At 37.0% G+C, this 16,467-nt stretch overlaps 1 protein-coding gene and 1 pseudogene across 2 annotated transcripts; both read left to right on the top strand.

The window, feature by feature from the left end:
• Nucleotides 1-317: 317 nt before the first annotated feature.
• On the top strand, nt 318-3,235 carry LOC131145973 (uncharacterized). 2 transcript variants are annotated; one of them, XR_009134201.1, is made up of 4 exons: nt 318-703; nt 853-921; nt 1,626-2,679; nt 2,804-3,235. XR_009134201.1 is itself a non-coding variant. In XM_058095175.1 (3 exons), the coding sequence occupies exons 1-3, from the start codon at nt 598-600 to the stop codon at nt 2,111-2,113; spliced, it is 663 nt and encodes a 220-aa protein (XP_057951158.1). In that variant the 5' UTR covers nt 318-597; the 3' UTR covers nt 2,114-3,235. The 2 variants fall into 2 exon arrangements, 1 of the variants encoding a protein (XP_057951158.1); XM_058095175.1 differs by having other exon boundaries at nt 1,626-3,235.
• On the top strand, nt 2,133-15,163 carry LOC131146728 (S-type anion channel SLAH2-like; annotated as a pseudogene).
• The last annotated feature ends 1,304 nt before the right edge of the window (nt 15,164-16,467 follow it).

The following is a 16,467-nucleotide window of genomic DNA, read 5'->3' as shown; positions in this document are numbered from 1 at the left end:
TAAATTGGCTCACATATTTTAATTTGCAATCCCTACATGTCGACTTGTATATCTTTCTTTTGTGCTTGTAGGTTTGAAGTTGAAGATGCTGCTCGTCATTTTTATTTTATTTGCTTTTTTTTTTTCTTTTCAATGTAAAAATTTCATTTTTTCTTTTCATTTTTCCTGTATTTTTTATATATTTTTATTTTATTAAATTAACAATCATATTATACAGATAAAATAGGGTGTTTAGAGTAGTCTAAAGCGATTTTACTAAATCAAAAGACTTGATGAGACCACCTGATAACCTAAGTTGTTCTCAATATGAAAAACCTGCAAGGCATTTTATCCATACGGCATGGGAGCCTACCCGAGCCAGACGAAAAAATAATCAAAAATGAAAAATTTCGCGGCAGAATAATGAAAAATTCCGCGGCAAATTCTGCTCGTTGATTTCCCCTCTCTCTCTCTCTCTCTCTCTCGCTCTCTCTCTCTCCCAGACAAGCACATTCAGCCTCATCCCGGTTTTTTTTTTTTTTGGTGCTATTTTTGGGAAGCTGCTTCATCCTCCAAAGGCTCCAATCCTCCCCATTTCCTCCTCTTCATTCCGCTACAATGGCGACTCTTCTCAGTTTCACCCTATCTTTTAATATATTCGTATCTCCCAAACTCACCAACTCCACCCTTACCCTCCTACGAGCTGCCCTGAACCGTCGCTCTGGTCAGCTCAACTTCACTTTATTATTGTTATTGATATTATTATTTCAATTATTAGATCATTTTACGTTTGAGGATGTCTTTTTCCAAACCCCAATTGAATTTTGATTCTGAATTGTGGGTTTTTTATGATTGCCCCCTATGATTCTCTAGGCGGTCCGGATTGGGCGATGCAAGAATCATTTGCTTCAGTAAATTACAGCCGTTGTCATCAATTTCTGGGTAATCCCTGATGAGATAGTCAAATTTGAATTTATTTTTTTATTTTTTATTTTATCCCTTTTTTTTTTTTTTTTCCCATCTAGTTTTCAAATTGTTCTTTCAGAAGGAGATGTTTAGGTAATGCGTTTAAATATTCGTTCAACAACAGCCGACAGATATCTGCAAATTAAAGCACATTTTATGCTTTCAGCTTAGTGTACTAGTAGAAAAATATAGGGGTACCTTTCAAATTAATGAATTGTTTTGAATTGAAAATGAATGGTAGAAAAAGGACAGCCAAATTGGTTTGTATAGTTCATGACATTGATTCCATGTTCTTATGTTATTAGTTGAATCCTTTAGAACATAAGTTCTGTAGGAGCTTGGGATGAATATTTGCCATTAATTTTATTCTAATTGTAGAAGATGTTTTTACTTTTATCTTACTTGTATTCCTTTCTTATGTGGACTGCCATCTGCTTCTCCGTCATTGTTAAAATCCCAAGTATCTTTGTGAATAATGAATAAATTAGGAAGGTAAATAAACATAGGAGATTTTATTTTATAATATTTTATTCTATAGGGAGATTATTTCCTTATTTAGAATAATTGATTGTATTATAAAAGATTGGAATGTACATATGTGAATTGAAGAATTATTCATATAGAATTCTGCTTACATGGTATCAGAGCTAGGATTTCTAAACCTTAGTTAACTATGGCAGATGACGCCGCCAACAGCAGAGGGTCGAGTTCCTCTGAAACTCTTGATGGCAACTCTGAGAACATCTCAACTGTGAGTTCGCTAGGGCTAGACAACACGGCCTTTCCACTCTCGGTGGAGAAATTGAACGGTAAAAATTTCCTTGAATGGGCTCAGTCCATTAAACTAGTGATTGAAGGAAAATGGAGGTTAGGATACCTTACTGGCGAACGGAAGAAGCCCGCCACAACCGACATTGCAGCTCTGCAAAAATTGAAAGCCGAGAATTCCATGGTGACGGCGTGGCTCATAAATTCGATGAAGCCATCAATCGGCAAGATATACTTGTTCCTTCCAATGGCGAAGGATGTCTGGGACGCAGTTCGCGAGACATACTCTGATGCCGAAAGTTACTCCCAAATCTTTGAGATTAAGACTCGACTGTGGCAGCTGCGGCAAGGAGAAAGGAAGGTCACCAAGTACTTCATGGAGATGACAACCCTCTGGTAGGAGCGTGACCTTAGCGTCGATGAAGAGTGGGAGTGCTCCAGCGACAGCATACGGTACAAGCGACGCCTCGAGAATGAGAGGGTGTTCGAGTTTTTGGCAGGTCTCAATCGCAACCTGGATGATGTATGAGTGAGGATTCTTGGCCGACGTCCCCTACCTTTGACTCGGGAGGTCTTTGCAAAAGTGCAACGTGAGGAGAGTCGCCGCAAGGTGATGTTGAAGACGCACAGCGCGCCTGAAATTTCAACCCTAACCTAAAAAGACATGCGGCTTGAAGTTTCGGCCTTAATGTCAAAATTGGTGTGAACATTGTCGAAAGTCGGGACATTCAAAAGATACCTGCTGGGAGATTCATGGAAAACCTGCAGATTGGAAGTTGAGACAATATCAAAAAAATCGTGGGTATCAGGCTATTGCTGATTGTTCAATTGTAAAACCACAAGGTCAAAAAACCACTAATATTTCAAGCAGTGCGTTCAGCCCTGAACAGTTGGATTAGCTATATAAAATGATTTCCTCAATTCAAACATCGCGTCAGTCTTCCACTAGTTCTCTGGCTCACCGAGGTAATGACTTGTCAGCCTTAAATACTATATCCTGTTACAAATCACCATGGATAATTGACTCAGGTGCATTTAATCATATGACTGGTTCTTATCAATTGTTTTCATCCTATTCACCATATGCTAGAAATCTGAGAGTCAAAATTGCAGATGGTTCTCTCTCACCAATCGCCGGTAAAGGAAGTATTCGCATATCTGACTCTATAACTTTAAAATCTATCCTCCATGTTCCCAAGTTATCTTGCAATTTATTATCTATCAGCCAGTTAACGAAAAACTCCAATTGCTTTGCTAAATTTGTTTCATCTCATTGTGTTTTTCAGGACCTATCATCGGAGAAGATGATTGGCACTGCTAAGGCGTATGAAGGACTCAACTATTTTGAGGAGGCAAGCTTGAGTAAACAATATAATATTGCAATTTGTGATTCTGTATCTGTCTCTAGAGAGAATAAACTTTTGTTATGGCATTCTAGGATGGGTCACCCAAATTTTCAATATTTAAAACATTTGTTTCCATCTATATGTTCAAATAAAAAGTCTTCTGAGTTTCAATGTGAAGTGTGTGAGCTTGCAAAACACCGGCGTGCCTCTTTCCCATCATCCATATACAAACCATCCCGCCCGTTTACTATGATTCACAGTGATTTGTGGGGACCCTCAAGATCCCCCAATCGCACCCATACAAAATGGTTTGTTATTTTTATTGATGACCATACTCGTCTTTGTTGGGTTTACTTGTTGAAAGATAAAACAGAAGTCCACTCCATTTTTCTCAATTTTTATTCCATGGTTCAAACACAATTCCAGACTCAAATTCAAATTTTACGTACTAATAATGGTACAAAATATTTTAATGAAATTCTGGGAACTCATCTTCAAGAAAATGGGATTATTCATCAGAGTTCTTGTGTAGATACCCCTCAACAAAATGGGGTTGCCGAATGAAAAAATAGACATATACTTGAAGTAGCTTGGGCTTTGTTGTTCACTACAAACATGAAAAACTATTTTTGGGGAGATGTCATCTTAACAACTACCCATCTCATTAATAGAATGCCAAGTCAAGTACTTTCCTTTGCCACTCCTCTCCAGAAATTCCAAGAATTTTTTCCTACCTCTTGCCTTCCCTCCAGTCTTCCACTAAAAATCTTTGGTTGCACTGCATTTATTCTTGTTCATGCTCACCATCGGGATAAATTGGATCCTCGTGCTGTTAAATGTGTTTTCATCGGTTACTCCCCTACCCAGAAAGGATACAAATGCTATGATCCTATCTCAAAAAGGACGTTTGTTAGCCTGGATGTCACATTTTTTGAAACCACTCCTTATTTCCCCAAGACCTCGCTTCAGGGGGAGAAATGGAGTGCAGATCGGTTCGTTGACTTTTTTACTACTGAATATGTACCATTTGAACTCGTACCATCTATTGAGCCTCCCATTGCTTCATTCCTTGACCTATCTATTGAGTCTTCCATTGCTTCACTTCCTGACCTGCCAAACACAAAAGAATGCTTAATCTCAGGGGGAGATATAGGAAAACAAAACAACGCAGATATACTTGTTTACTCAAGAAAGCCGAACACAAAGAATAGGGAGAATCTCATACCTGAGGCACCAAGAGCGTTGGAACTGGTGATGGCTCCGAATAACCATGAGTCCACACCCAATCCTGATTCGGTAATAGAGCTCTTGTCTGATAAACCTGTACCTGAAGACATCAATTTACCTATTGTAATCAGAAAACAAACCAGGTCATGTACTCAATATCCCTGGTCTAAATACACGTCTTATAAAAGTTTGTCTTCAAGATATCGTGCTTTTGTCTCTAATCTTGACAGGACGAGAATTCCAAAAAACATTCAGGAAGTCCTAGAAATACCTAAATGGAGGGAGGCAATCATGGAGGAAATGTGGGCTTTAGAAAAAAATGGAACTTGGGAGTTAATGAATTTGTCGAAAGAGAAGAAGCCAGTTGGTTGTAAATGGGTCTTCACAGTGAAACATAAATCTAATGGGACAGTTGAACAATATAAAGTCAGACTTATTGCAAAAGGTTTTGCATAGACTTATGGCATTGATTATACGGAGACATTTGCACAAGTGGCAAACTTGAATACAGTTCGGGTCCTCTTGTCCTTAGCAGCCAACTTAGATTGGCCACTACAACAACTTGACATTAAGAATGCATTTCTAAATGGTGAGTTAGAAGAAGAAGTTTACATGACTATACCACCAGGATTCAGCAGGAAAGGAGAAGAAAATAGAGTGTGTAAACTCAAGAAGTCCTTGTATGGACTTAAACAATCTCCCAGAGCATGGTTCGAAAGATTTGCAAAAGTAATAAAGAACTAAGGATATCGACAAGGGCAATCAGATCACACCCTGTTATTCCAACAGTATGAAAAGGGCAAGAGAACAATTCTAATAGTATATGTTGATGATATAATCCTAACTAGGGATGATATGGTAGAGATGGAAAGATTGAAGAAGGTTCTAGCTATTGAATTTGAAGTTAAAGATTTGTGACAAATGCGGTACTTCTTGGGCATGGAAGTTGCTAGAACGAAAAAGGGAATTAGTGTTTCTCAGCGAAAGTATGTTACTGATCTCCTAATTGAAACCCGCATGCTTGGATGCAAACCCAATGAAACCCCGATTGAAGCAATAAAGAGGGTTGAAGTCTGTGGGATACTAGTTGAAAAGGAAAGGTATCAGAGATTGGTTAGTAAGCTAATATACCTATCACATACTAGATCAAATTTTGCATTTGCAGTCAGTGTAGTAAGCCAACATATGCATTCACCAAAAGAAGCCGACTTAGATGTTGTGTACAAGAGCCTTCGATATCTCAAGGGCTCCCCGGCAAAGGACTCTTCTTCAAGAAATGTGAAAACAAGAAAGTAGAGATCCTTACAGACGCATATTGGGCAGGATTAGTGGAAGATAGAAGGTCCACCAAAGGTTATTGCACATTCGTCCGGGGAAATTTGGTAACTTAGAGAAGCAAAAAACAGAATGTAGTGGCTCGTAGTAGTGCTGAAACTGAGTTCAGGGCAGTTGCTCAAGGAATATGTGAAGGACTATGGTTACAGAAACTCTTGGAGGAACTACAGGTCTCGGTGGAATTTCCTATCAAACTCTATTGCGACAACAAGGTAGCCATCAGTATCTCTCTTAATCCAGTTCAACATGACAGGACTAAACATGTGGAAGTGGACATACACTTTATCAAAGAAAAAATTGAAGAATGAACTATCTGTATGACTTATGTATCTATCAAGGAACAAATTGCAGATATCTTCACTAAAGGGTTGGGACGACAAAACTTTGATGATCTCATTAGCAAGTTGGAGATGATTAATATCTATGATCCAACTTGTGGGGGAGTGTTAAAATCCCAAGTATTTTTGTGAATAATGGATAAATTAGGAAGGTGGATAAACATAGGAGATTTTATTTTATTGTATTTTATTCTGTAGGGAGATTATTCCTTATTTAGATAAGTTGATTGTATTATAAAAGATTGGGATGTACATATGTGAATTGAAGAATTATTCATATATAATTTTGCTTACAGTCATGTGTCATCAAAATTCAAGGTTGCTTTTGAAATTAATGAAATCATCTTGATTGTTTTCATTAAAAATGAATGGTTGAAAGTTGATGGCCACAATAATTTGTAGAGGTTCATAACATTAATTCCATGTTCTTGTGCTATTACTTGAAACCTTTAGAAAAGAAAATAAAAATTGGGGACTGGGATGAATATTTTCCATTAGTTCTACTGTAATTATCGAAGATGATTTTGCTTCTTACTTGTCTCTCTCTCTTACATGGACCATTATCTTTGCTTGTCATGTGTGTCATTTAAATTGTGGACAGGTAGAACAAAATATATCTTTCTTCCGATTACTGGCTGAGTAATATTATGGTACTTTTGAAATTAATGAAATTTTTTTTGCAGTAAAAGTGAATGGTGGAAAAATTGTGTAGGTTCATCTCATAGATTCCTCTTTTTCTATTACCTGAAGCCTTTAGAACAAAAAATTTAGGAGTTTGGAAAGAATATTTTCCATTAATTTTATTCTAATTAGTAATTACAGAAGATGGTTTTGCTTATATCTTACTTTTTTCCTTTCTTATATGGACCATTTTATTTTTGTAGAGGTAAAGACTGTTTCTTATATGGATCATTAGTTGCTTGTTTATCATGCTTGTCATTTAAGTTGTGGACACTAGTACAGAACTGACTTAATATTTCTTTTGATTCCTTTCTTTTTGGTGATGGGAAAGTTTTGATGTCCTTGAGACAGGATTCCATTCTCATTAATAGTAATCTATTTCTAATTTCTAGTCAAACATTATTTGACTTTGTTAGGTCAAACTATAATTTAGTCTTCTGTTGTTGATGACATTCAAATGTATAGTTGCTTTGCCTGCCTACATGTTCTAATTGCGAGAAAAAAGAAATTGGTGCCTTTCCTTGTCTGCTGATCTGGACTTGTCATTCCACATATAGCGACTGTATTTATCAAATACTGAGTGCACTCTATGTAATGGCTGCAAGCCTGCAAATATATAGCCCACGTTTGACTATATATGCCTATGGCTGAAAGACGTGTGTTTTCTATTCCATTTGGTTTGTCCTGATATTTGGTTTTGTTGGGAGACACAACTGATCCAGAGAAGGGAGAGCATTTTGATACTTTAGCTAAAATTGGATCTTTCATCCGCACTTAGTTGTGTAGCATGGTAAATCCAGATTTTTGCTTCTAATTGATTTGTGAGTGTAGTAAGTTTGGATCTTGGAACTTGTGATTTTTGTTCCAGCAGGGTTAGTTCCTCATTTTCTGCATCTTGATGAATGTAATAATGCCTAGCATGCTGAGCATACTTGATATGCTTCTAGATGAATTATATTTTATGTGTTAAATGCTTTGACAATGATCTATGTGCTGCTTCATTTCATGATCATAAATTTTTAGTTTAAGAAAGGAATGGAGATCTAGTATAGCAGCTATCGCTGTGTATCTTGTGCCATCTAGTTCTTGTTTGGTAAGGTACAGCCATATGACAATGGCAACCACACTGATTGGAAAACAATGCTTCTAAAGAAAGAAAACTTCAAATTTCATGTGGAATGGGATTGGAGTATTATATAGGGATTTTTGGACTTAAAAGCAAGATTAAGAACTGGCTTTCACTTTCTGGGATTCGGACCACCACCATTCTTTTAGCATATGTATGATTTTTTTTTCTTCAATATGTTTATATGTTCTTTTTCATTGCAGAAGGTTAGTAGAAATTACCTTTCATGGTTTTTGTTTACATTTTCATGTCTAATAATTCATTAAAGTATCAATGGCGACTGCCTCTGTGAACATCAGATTCTTAAAATGGTGTGTGCATTCTGAAAGTGATTTATGGTTCTTAATCACTACCTGAGATTCCTAAGAGGGGTAACTGGTCGAACATTAAAATCTCCAATATGTGATATAAAAAAGGCCGTTGGCAGGTTATGTGATGGGAAGAGAAGAACTAAAAAGATGCTAGATTTTTTTGGCTTGTGATTGAATCTTCTTTGTGTTATTGTTTTGTGGTTTGTACTAGGGCCAGCAGCCCCTTGATGGCATAATCAGAATTTTCTTGTGAAAAGAGAAAAGAGAGCTAAGAATAGACAAAAACCATGCACACATTAGCACATGGTTGTCTTGAAGTTCTCTGGCACTATCTTATATACTCCTTGACATAAATCTATGCAGAGGACTTGAGATGTTTTTGTTTGTGCCCACAGCCCCATACTAACAAATATGCACTTTGACATAAATCTATTGCAGATGAAGTGAGATGTTTTTTTCTGTGCCCACACACATGTACACGTGACTCGTTCATAGTTTAAGAAAAAATTTCTAGTTTGATTTAGAGCATTATAAATACCACCATTCCTGCATCAATTAATGTTCAAGAATGTTTAATATCTATACAATATATCAGTTTCTTAACTTTTTGTGACAGCCCTTAGTGGAGATGCTCCTATTTTTTATGCCTCTGTTTCTTGCAAGATCCCAGCTATCTGCCTGACATAACTGTTTAAACCTATCAGGTACAGTTGCTTTATCATGGAAAATAGTGAAAATCTGGGTTCAGCAAAGCAGGATGATTCTGATATTCCACGACTCATTGATTCTGTAGCATTACAACAAGCTTCTGCTCTTGATGGTGTCAAAACTAAATGGAAGCTTGAGTAATCAATCTCAGTCAAATGAGTTACGTTCTGTCAGTTCATCAGCATTCCCAAGGCCATCATGGGCTCTTTCCTCTTCTAATGAACTTTCTATTACCGCTAAAAAATTACATCTTGTGGACATGCGAAGATTGCTCATATATTCAATCTAGATGAGTCTTCCTAGTGGTGTCTGACTTGGTAATCTTATTGTATAGGACTGCGTATAAACTAGCTTGGTTTACTCTTGGACATGGCTTGTCATTGAAACAAGATTTAGCTAGGTCAAGTACTTTGTAAGCCAAGCCTGAGCCTGAAGTCAGGGTCATTTTAGTTTGGAGAATTTGTTGGCTTGATTTGGGAACATACACATGTTGCAAAGTGTAGTCGTCTATAACAAAATTTGTCCAGTATAGAACTTTTAACAATTTTAATTTCAAACTCCAAGTAGTATAATTAAAGACACCTTTTTACATAATACTGCAGAAGATGTTGAATGTCCAAAGTTGTTGTGTTTCAGTTCTGGTATGCATTTGTTTACCCAAATATGATTGATTTTGTTTTCAGCCGAGAAAAGATTGTTATTTAACTATTTTTTTTTTTGGGTTCAAAAATGGGTTTTGTTGTGGCTTCAATTCATGGCTTTAAAACCCGGCTTGGTGATTGACCCTGTGAGGGCACTAGGTTGGTTGGATTGGTCGAACCGGTGGTTGAACCGGTAATTTAATATATATATATATATATATTGCATGTATATAAATATATATTTTAGTAGTTTTACAATGGTAATATCAAATTCATTAGAGATAATGTTATAAAAGTGTTGGTCAATACACAAAAACCTACAAGGAAACTTTCTTTTTATTTTTATTTTTATTTTTTATTTTATAGCAAAAGAATAAATTTCATTAAAATGTTAGTCATATATGAAAAGGAGAATAAGACATCTCCCTAGAAAAGATTTGGAGCAGACCAGATAGGAAATACAAATAAAACAGAACAAGAAAGAAAAAGAATCAAATGAAACACACAGCATACAAAATCAAGCCAGCTAAAAAATGCCAATCCCTGTTGAATATCCGAGAGAAGCTCACTCCTTTAAAGTAACCATAGTCAACACACAAAAGTGACACCAAGTAATGAATCTAACACATAATAAACCACTAAATAACTACATTATTATACATATTTGGATTTAGGAATCGACAATTCCTTCACCAAATTCTTTGAAATTAGTCTCCAAATTGGGTGAAATGATCCATCCAAATACCTGCTTCCCGTCCTTCATCAATCGGGTTGTAATAAAAGCCGGCTGTTCTTAGCGATGGTGGAGATGCGCAGCCAGCAGCCTGCAGTGCTGTGACTAGTGCTTGTGAAGCTTTGAAGAGGCTGGTGCTTCGGTCATGGCCTATGGTGGATGATTCGAGATTCAGTGAGGAAGATCTGCTGGCTGGGCTTCTCCCTCGAGTAAAAAGATAGCAGTGACACGGCTGCAGCAGCAGTTCCCCCCCCCCCCCCCTCTTCTCTCTGCTACCTCTGCTCTGTTCTGGCAGCAGCCAACTGTGATATTGGTTTTTGTTTTAATCTGTTTTTTGGCTTCTTTTATCTCCGCCCACAATAATGGTTTCTTTGTATGTTACGGATTGTCCACTGATTGGTGTTTCAATGCAATTGTTTGAAGAAGAGGAATCAGGGTTTGGATGTGTTAATTGTTGAAGCTTGGGAATCAGCTAGGATTCTGGAAGGGGTATTGGTTTATCATTGATGGATGGGAAGGGTTTCATGTTGCTGGTGCTAGGGCAGTGACACTACGAGAGGATATGTACCAATGGCTGAGGAGAATGATGGTAACAGGGTTGGGATGCTGGAATGCAGAGGGCACCAGTGACCATGAATAATGGCTGTGGTCAAGTTGTGATGGGCAATCAAGGTGAGGTTCTGCTACCAAATTGATGCAGGACAGACTTGCCAAGAGAATGATATACGAAAGTAAGAGAAAAGAATGAAAGAGTGGGTAAAAGAATAAACACAAAACTCAGTAGGGTTGAATGTTCGATATCTAATCTGTTTCTCATGGTTAACAGCCTTTATCTAGGTTTTCTTTTAATACTAAATAAGGAAATTTAATTTGGGAAGGCACTCCCTAAATAAGAAACATAATTTGGGAAATAATAGCAAATCCGTGATAAATGAAACATAATTTCATATCCTTAAATGCTGAAATTACATAATTAAATCCATTTATCCCAAATTATGTTTGCACATACGTGACTTCTTGGCATTCCCCATCGACTAAGGTATTGAAGCTTGACCTCTAGCTTGTCACTGATTTTGGTTATCTTCTAAACCAATTTGGTTCATGCCAGGTTCCTTTAATTAATCTCTTGAATTAATAAGGCAAAGGGAAAAACAAATGAAGCAAAATACAATGCATATTGCTTAGGAGGTTTAGTATTTGTTGAAGTTCAGTTAATTTCTTTTCATTGGGAATATGTTATTAAAAGGCTTGGTTTGCCAAAAAGAAATCTTATGGAACCAAACATAACTTTCCCTGCTCATTTGTTTTCGTGACTACTAATTTGTTTGCATGAACAAATAGAAATACACTTGATTAGTATGTTATAAAGATAACTGCGAGCATGCTTTCCAGTAAAAAAATTTTAATTTTGAGGCTGGCAAAGGAATTACATATTAGTTTGGGCATAATATTTTATTTTCTTGCATTACACCAGGAAACTGAATATGCTGCTGTACAGAACAATAAATCTGCTGAGCAAAACTTCAATACATATCACACCATCAAGTCCCAAAAGGAGCAGATTGTGCCATCTGTTTCTTTCAGGGTGGCATTCTTTCCTTTAAACAATAAAAGAGTTGTTTTCAGCGACAAAGGTGGAGCTGTTTTGGAGAATGATGTTTTAGAATCTTCTGCCACGTCTAAAACTGCTGGGGAGCAGCCAAACCAGTCAAGCTTTTATGTGCAGCCAGTGCATAGAAGCTCTGCATATGTAGAGACAGTAGCCAATGGAAACACTGTCAATCATCAGGAGCTTCAGTTAAGAAGTGCAAGGATTAATAAGCCGAAGCATAAAACATTTGACTCCTTCAAAACATTGTCTGGGAAATTTGAGAGGTAGTTATCTCACTTGCGTGGAAAGCTGTGAAAGGTGAACCAGATGCTAGCATTTTGCAGAGCATAGAAGTTGATCCTTTACCGGTGGATCGATACTTTGATGCCTTGAAAGGTCCAGAGTTAGATACACTTAGGGTACATGTTTTTTATAATTATTTTGACTGCTATTCTTCCCAAACTTCCTTACTATTCAGATCATGTTATTTTCTTTCTATATATTGAAATGCCACTTCCTGAAATGGACACACATTATATATTTTTATATACACACACTTATATATCTTTCCAAGAATATTTGTGTACAGTTCTCTCACATTTCTGCACTGTAGACTTGATTCATATCCTTCTTTGAAACAATGAAAAATAAACTTGTGTTATACATGGGCTACTGCTTTTGTTTGCTTATTTCCATTACCAATGCAGCTGTGCAGGCTAACTAGAGCTGGAAGTTCTATTTTTGTAGTGGCTATAAGGAAATCCTATTGCCCATCTGATGTTTATTGTCATTTCAGGATGCTGGTTTTAACTTTCAATCACTGTCTATGCTTTTTTTTTCATCAAGTAATGATCCTTTCATCACTGTCTAGCATAGATAAAATTAATCATATGAAACAGAAGTCTATGATCTTTATTTAGAGTTCCTTTAATTTCTTTGTAACACTTCTTCATTCATTTGTTTTGCATCATGACTTTGTTTTCCAAATCAGACTCAGCTATAACACTATTAGTACTGTGTGAAGAAGTTTATGTATTTATATATTAATTTATTTGACAGGCTTCAGAGGAGTTGGTGCTTCCACAAGATAGGAAGTGGCCGTTTCTACTATGGTACCCTATCTCTTCATTTGATATTTACCTAGGCATTAGCAGCCAAGCCATTAAGTGGAAAACCCTGGCAACCTCTGTTTCCACAAATTTCTTTCATGTAAGCCTGAACATAAACTTGGTTTTGTGGTGCATCTCTGCCGTTCTCATAGCCATTGTCACCTTTATCTACTTTCTCAAGATGTTTTTGTACTTTGAAGCTGTACGTCGTGAGTACTACCACCCAGTATGTGTTAACTTCTTCTTTGCTCCATGGATAGCTATTCTATTCTTAGCCCTTGGGGTTCCACCATCTGTTGCGACTAAACTTCCTGCAGCCTTATGGTATATTCTCATGACTCCAATCTTGTGTCTTGGGCTTAAGATCTATGGACAATGGATGTCAGGAGGCCAAAGGAGGCTCTCAAAGGTGCCCAATCCTTCAAATCATCTCTCTGTTGCTGGGAATTTTGTGGGAGCTTTACTGGGTGCATCCATGGGACTAAAAGATGGGCCAATCTTCTTCTTTGCTGTTGGTTTGGCTCACTACACAGTCCTATTTGTGACTCTCTACCAGAGACTTCCTACAAATGAGACACTACCAAAGGAACTTCATCCAGTTTTCTTTCCGTTCGTAGCAGCACCAAGCATTGCTTCAATGGCATGGGCAAGGATTCAAGGTTCATTTGATTGTGGATCAAGGATTGCTTACTTCATTTCCATATTCCTTTATTTCTCACTGATTAGTCTCTCAGCTACCCTCATTATCATGTGAATTGTTTTAATTTATTAGCGCATAATGAGTGCATAAGGATACAAATATGCATTGTATCCATAATGGATTAATTCTAGTGGCCACGTTTCATTTGTGTTTGGTAAAACTCTAGTTATCATTATTCATTAACTGGCCTAGTATATTTTAGGATGGTGCTAAAAGTCTAGAAAAATATCTACCTTAGACATGCCTAAGTGAAAATCACATGAAATAAACATACTTCTCTCAGCTACTGTTTGTAGGGCTTTGTAGTGTGTGAGAGAGAGGGAGGGAAGAAGGGAGCATGTTTATTTCTCTAGTTTGTTGTAGAACACGGCTAAGGTCCATGCAAAAATGGCTGCTTTCTGTTGGTATTGTTACCTCACAGTACACCTGTTCCAGTAAATTTAATGTGTTTAAACATGCGTACTTTCTGATTCTTATCAAGAACAGTGCAGTGCCCCCATCCCCTCCTCCCCCCACCCCCCAAACAAGGGGAAAAAAGCCCTTTTCCATTCGTCCTTCTTGGTTGATACTAAATTGACCGAAAGAGCATGTAGCACATGCACTGCAGATCATTTAGCTTGTTAGATAGGTTTTTAACTCTGTTTCATTATGCTTTTCCAGGCAGTTGGGGTTAATTTTTTCCACGGCTTCAGGTACAATATTTATATCTTTGCTCTCTGTATCCTACCCCTGCTGTCTTTTAGTGTAATTTTTTTTTTCTTTTGAATTTTTAGGTTTTCATTGGCATGGTGGGCCTACACATTCCCAATGACTGGAGCCTCAATTGCAACCATCAAGTATCCAAATGAAGTCACAAACATAGTGACACAATCTCTGTCTGTCTTACTCTCTTCCATCTTAACCCTCACAGTAACTGCTTTGCTTATGACAACCATTATTCATGTCTTTGTGCTTCAAGACCTCTTTCCTAATGACATTACCATCGCCATTAGTGAGAAAAGACCAAGAATAAGCAAGAGGTGGTTCCAACGGAAACATGGAAACACAGAAAACAAGGATATTGAGCATTACCTAAAATTATAAGTTCAGAGGGCCAAGATATTGAATCTTCCATACGACGTACAAGCTCTGAGGCCAAAGGCATCTAAGCTTTGCCCATACTAGTTACAGGTTATGAGTAATGAGTTGCTTCATAGCTTTTTGTGTGGCTCCTTGCAATTGTTAAAGCATTTCTTCTGTCAGATGAATAATTTTCTCCAATCAGAAAAGAAAGGAACAGGCTGAGGAATTTTCTAAGTTTCTATACATAGAAAAGGTTGAGCCTTGTGCAGGAAATGACTAATGCACAATGCCTTCGTGAGTTGCAAATGCAACTGAGAGGTGTATCTATGTAATAATACAAATATTGTGCAAATATTGTGTTATTATATAGGAGGGGCAAACCTTTACTATCTCTTTATTACTTCTCAAATAAATTAAGTACTTTGAACAACCTTCTCATTTCCGAAGGCTTTGATACTTTGTAATAATGCAGTACAATTTAACTGCAATAACCTGTGTTTTTTTTTGGTGAGTCAGGTGAATGTAAACTTCATACTTGAAAATGTCTGAGCTGAAGATATCGTCAAATTTGTATCAAGTGGTAGCATGTGCCAATCAAATTGATTTGCTCTTAGTACTTCTGAACAGCCAATCTATCAATTTTGCATAGATGATCTTTCTGTCAAAACCATCATAAAAAAAGTGATTGCTGCAGTTGCTGTCATAGCTGGTTTGCACCATATGAAGGCACTTGTGGAACAGGAGTAGCAACTATAGTTATTCTAGAAAGTGTGATATGTTGATGAAACTGGGTTTTTTGGTTATGCAACTCTTTGCTCAAGGATTAAATATTACCATTTGAAATGGCAAAAAGCATCTTAACTCACAAGGGCAATGCAAAATAATATCTTGGTTACTCATCCTGTCCTATGAACTTAAGGATGAACATCCTAAGGGATATCTTTTGAAGACATAATTCACTACTGGGACATCTTAACCCCCAAATCATTCCGTCAGTTTTGCTGATTACTAACCTAGAACATGTACATTCCCAGTCAATCAGTGCAACATTTTCTTTTGGCATATTATTAAGTTCAAGATTGTGTTAATTCTATCTTCATATTGTCATTTATTTGAGCCAACTGTAGCCATACCTTGATAGATATTAGCCCCCTCGACATTTATGCATTCTAGGCTAAAGAACCATCCAAAATCTGATGGCCTTATTGCCCTTATTAATCTTTGAGCCAGCATGTTAATGCATTCATTAAAATGTTCTAAAATCTGCTGGAATAATGCAACATGATCGGACAACACAGAGCAAACATATCAGAACATTGTTCCTCCAATCAGGATGCTGTATGGAAATTGCCTGTCGTTTTTCGAACTGGTAGAAGTTTCTGTCAGTTCATAATCGATACAAAAATGGCACCGAAATTCACTATGCAAGGTCTCTCTAACTTTCTGTTCTTATGTCTACATTTTTTGATTTTACAACTCATTGATATGGACCCTGTCTTAGATAGTACAATGAATGTCACAGCAATGCAAGTTATAGACAGGAAGAAACAGTAATCTGTATGGATTATCCATTGTCCTAAAATTGGGCAATGACTTCAAGCTGAATGCTTCCAAGTTCCAACATACGGTGAACAGGAAGTTTTGGTCCCCTGGCTTGTTTGTGTCGTGTCAACAAGTCGTTCCAAAGAAGCCTATGTGAAGGATAAATCTAGGGAAGGTGTTTGCCTCCTAAAATTGGTCATTATCATTACCATTTATGTAATTGCCTTACCTGCTTTACAAATTTTTTTTTTCTAGGTAAGAGGTAATTTTCTTGGTCATACAGTGGCTGAATTGGTTTAGATGT

Source organism: Malania oleifera, chromosome 13 (genome assembly GCF_029873635.1).
Source record: "Malania oleifera isolate guangnan ecotype guangnan chromosome 13, ASM2987363v1, whole genome shotgun sequence".
In the NCBI taxonomy this organism is placed as follows: Eukaryota; Viridiplantae; Streptophyta; class Magnoliopsida; order Santalales; family Ximeniaceae; genus Malania; species Malania oleifera.
Note: the sequence above shows the minus strand (reverse complement) of the source record. Positions and strands in the feature narration are given on the sequence as shown.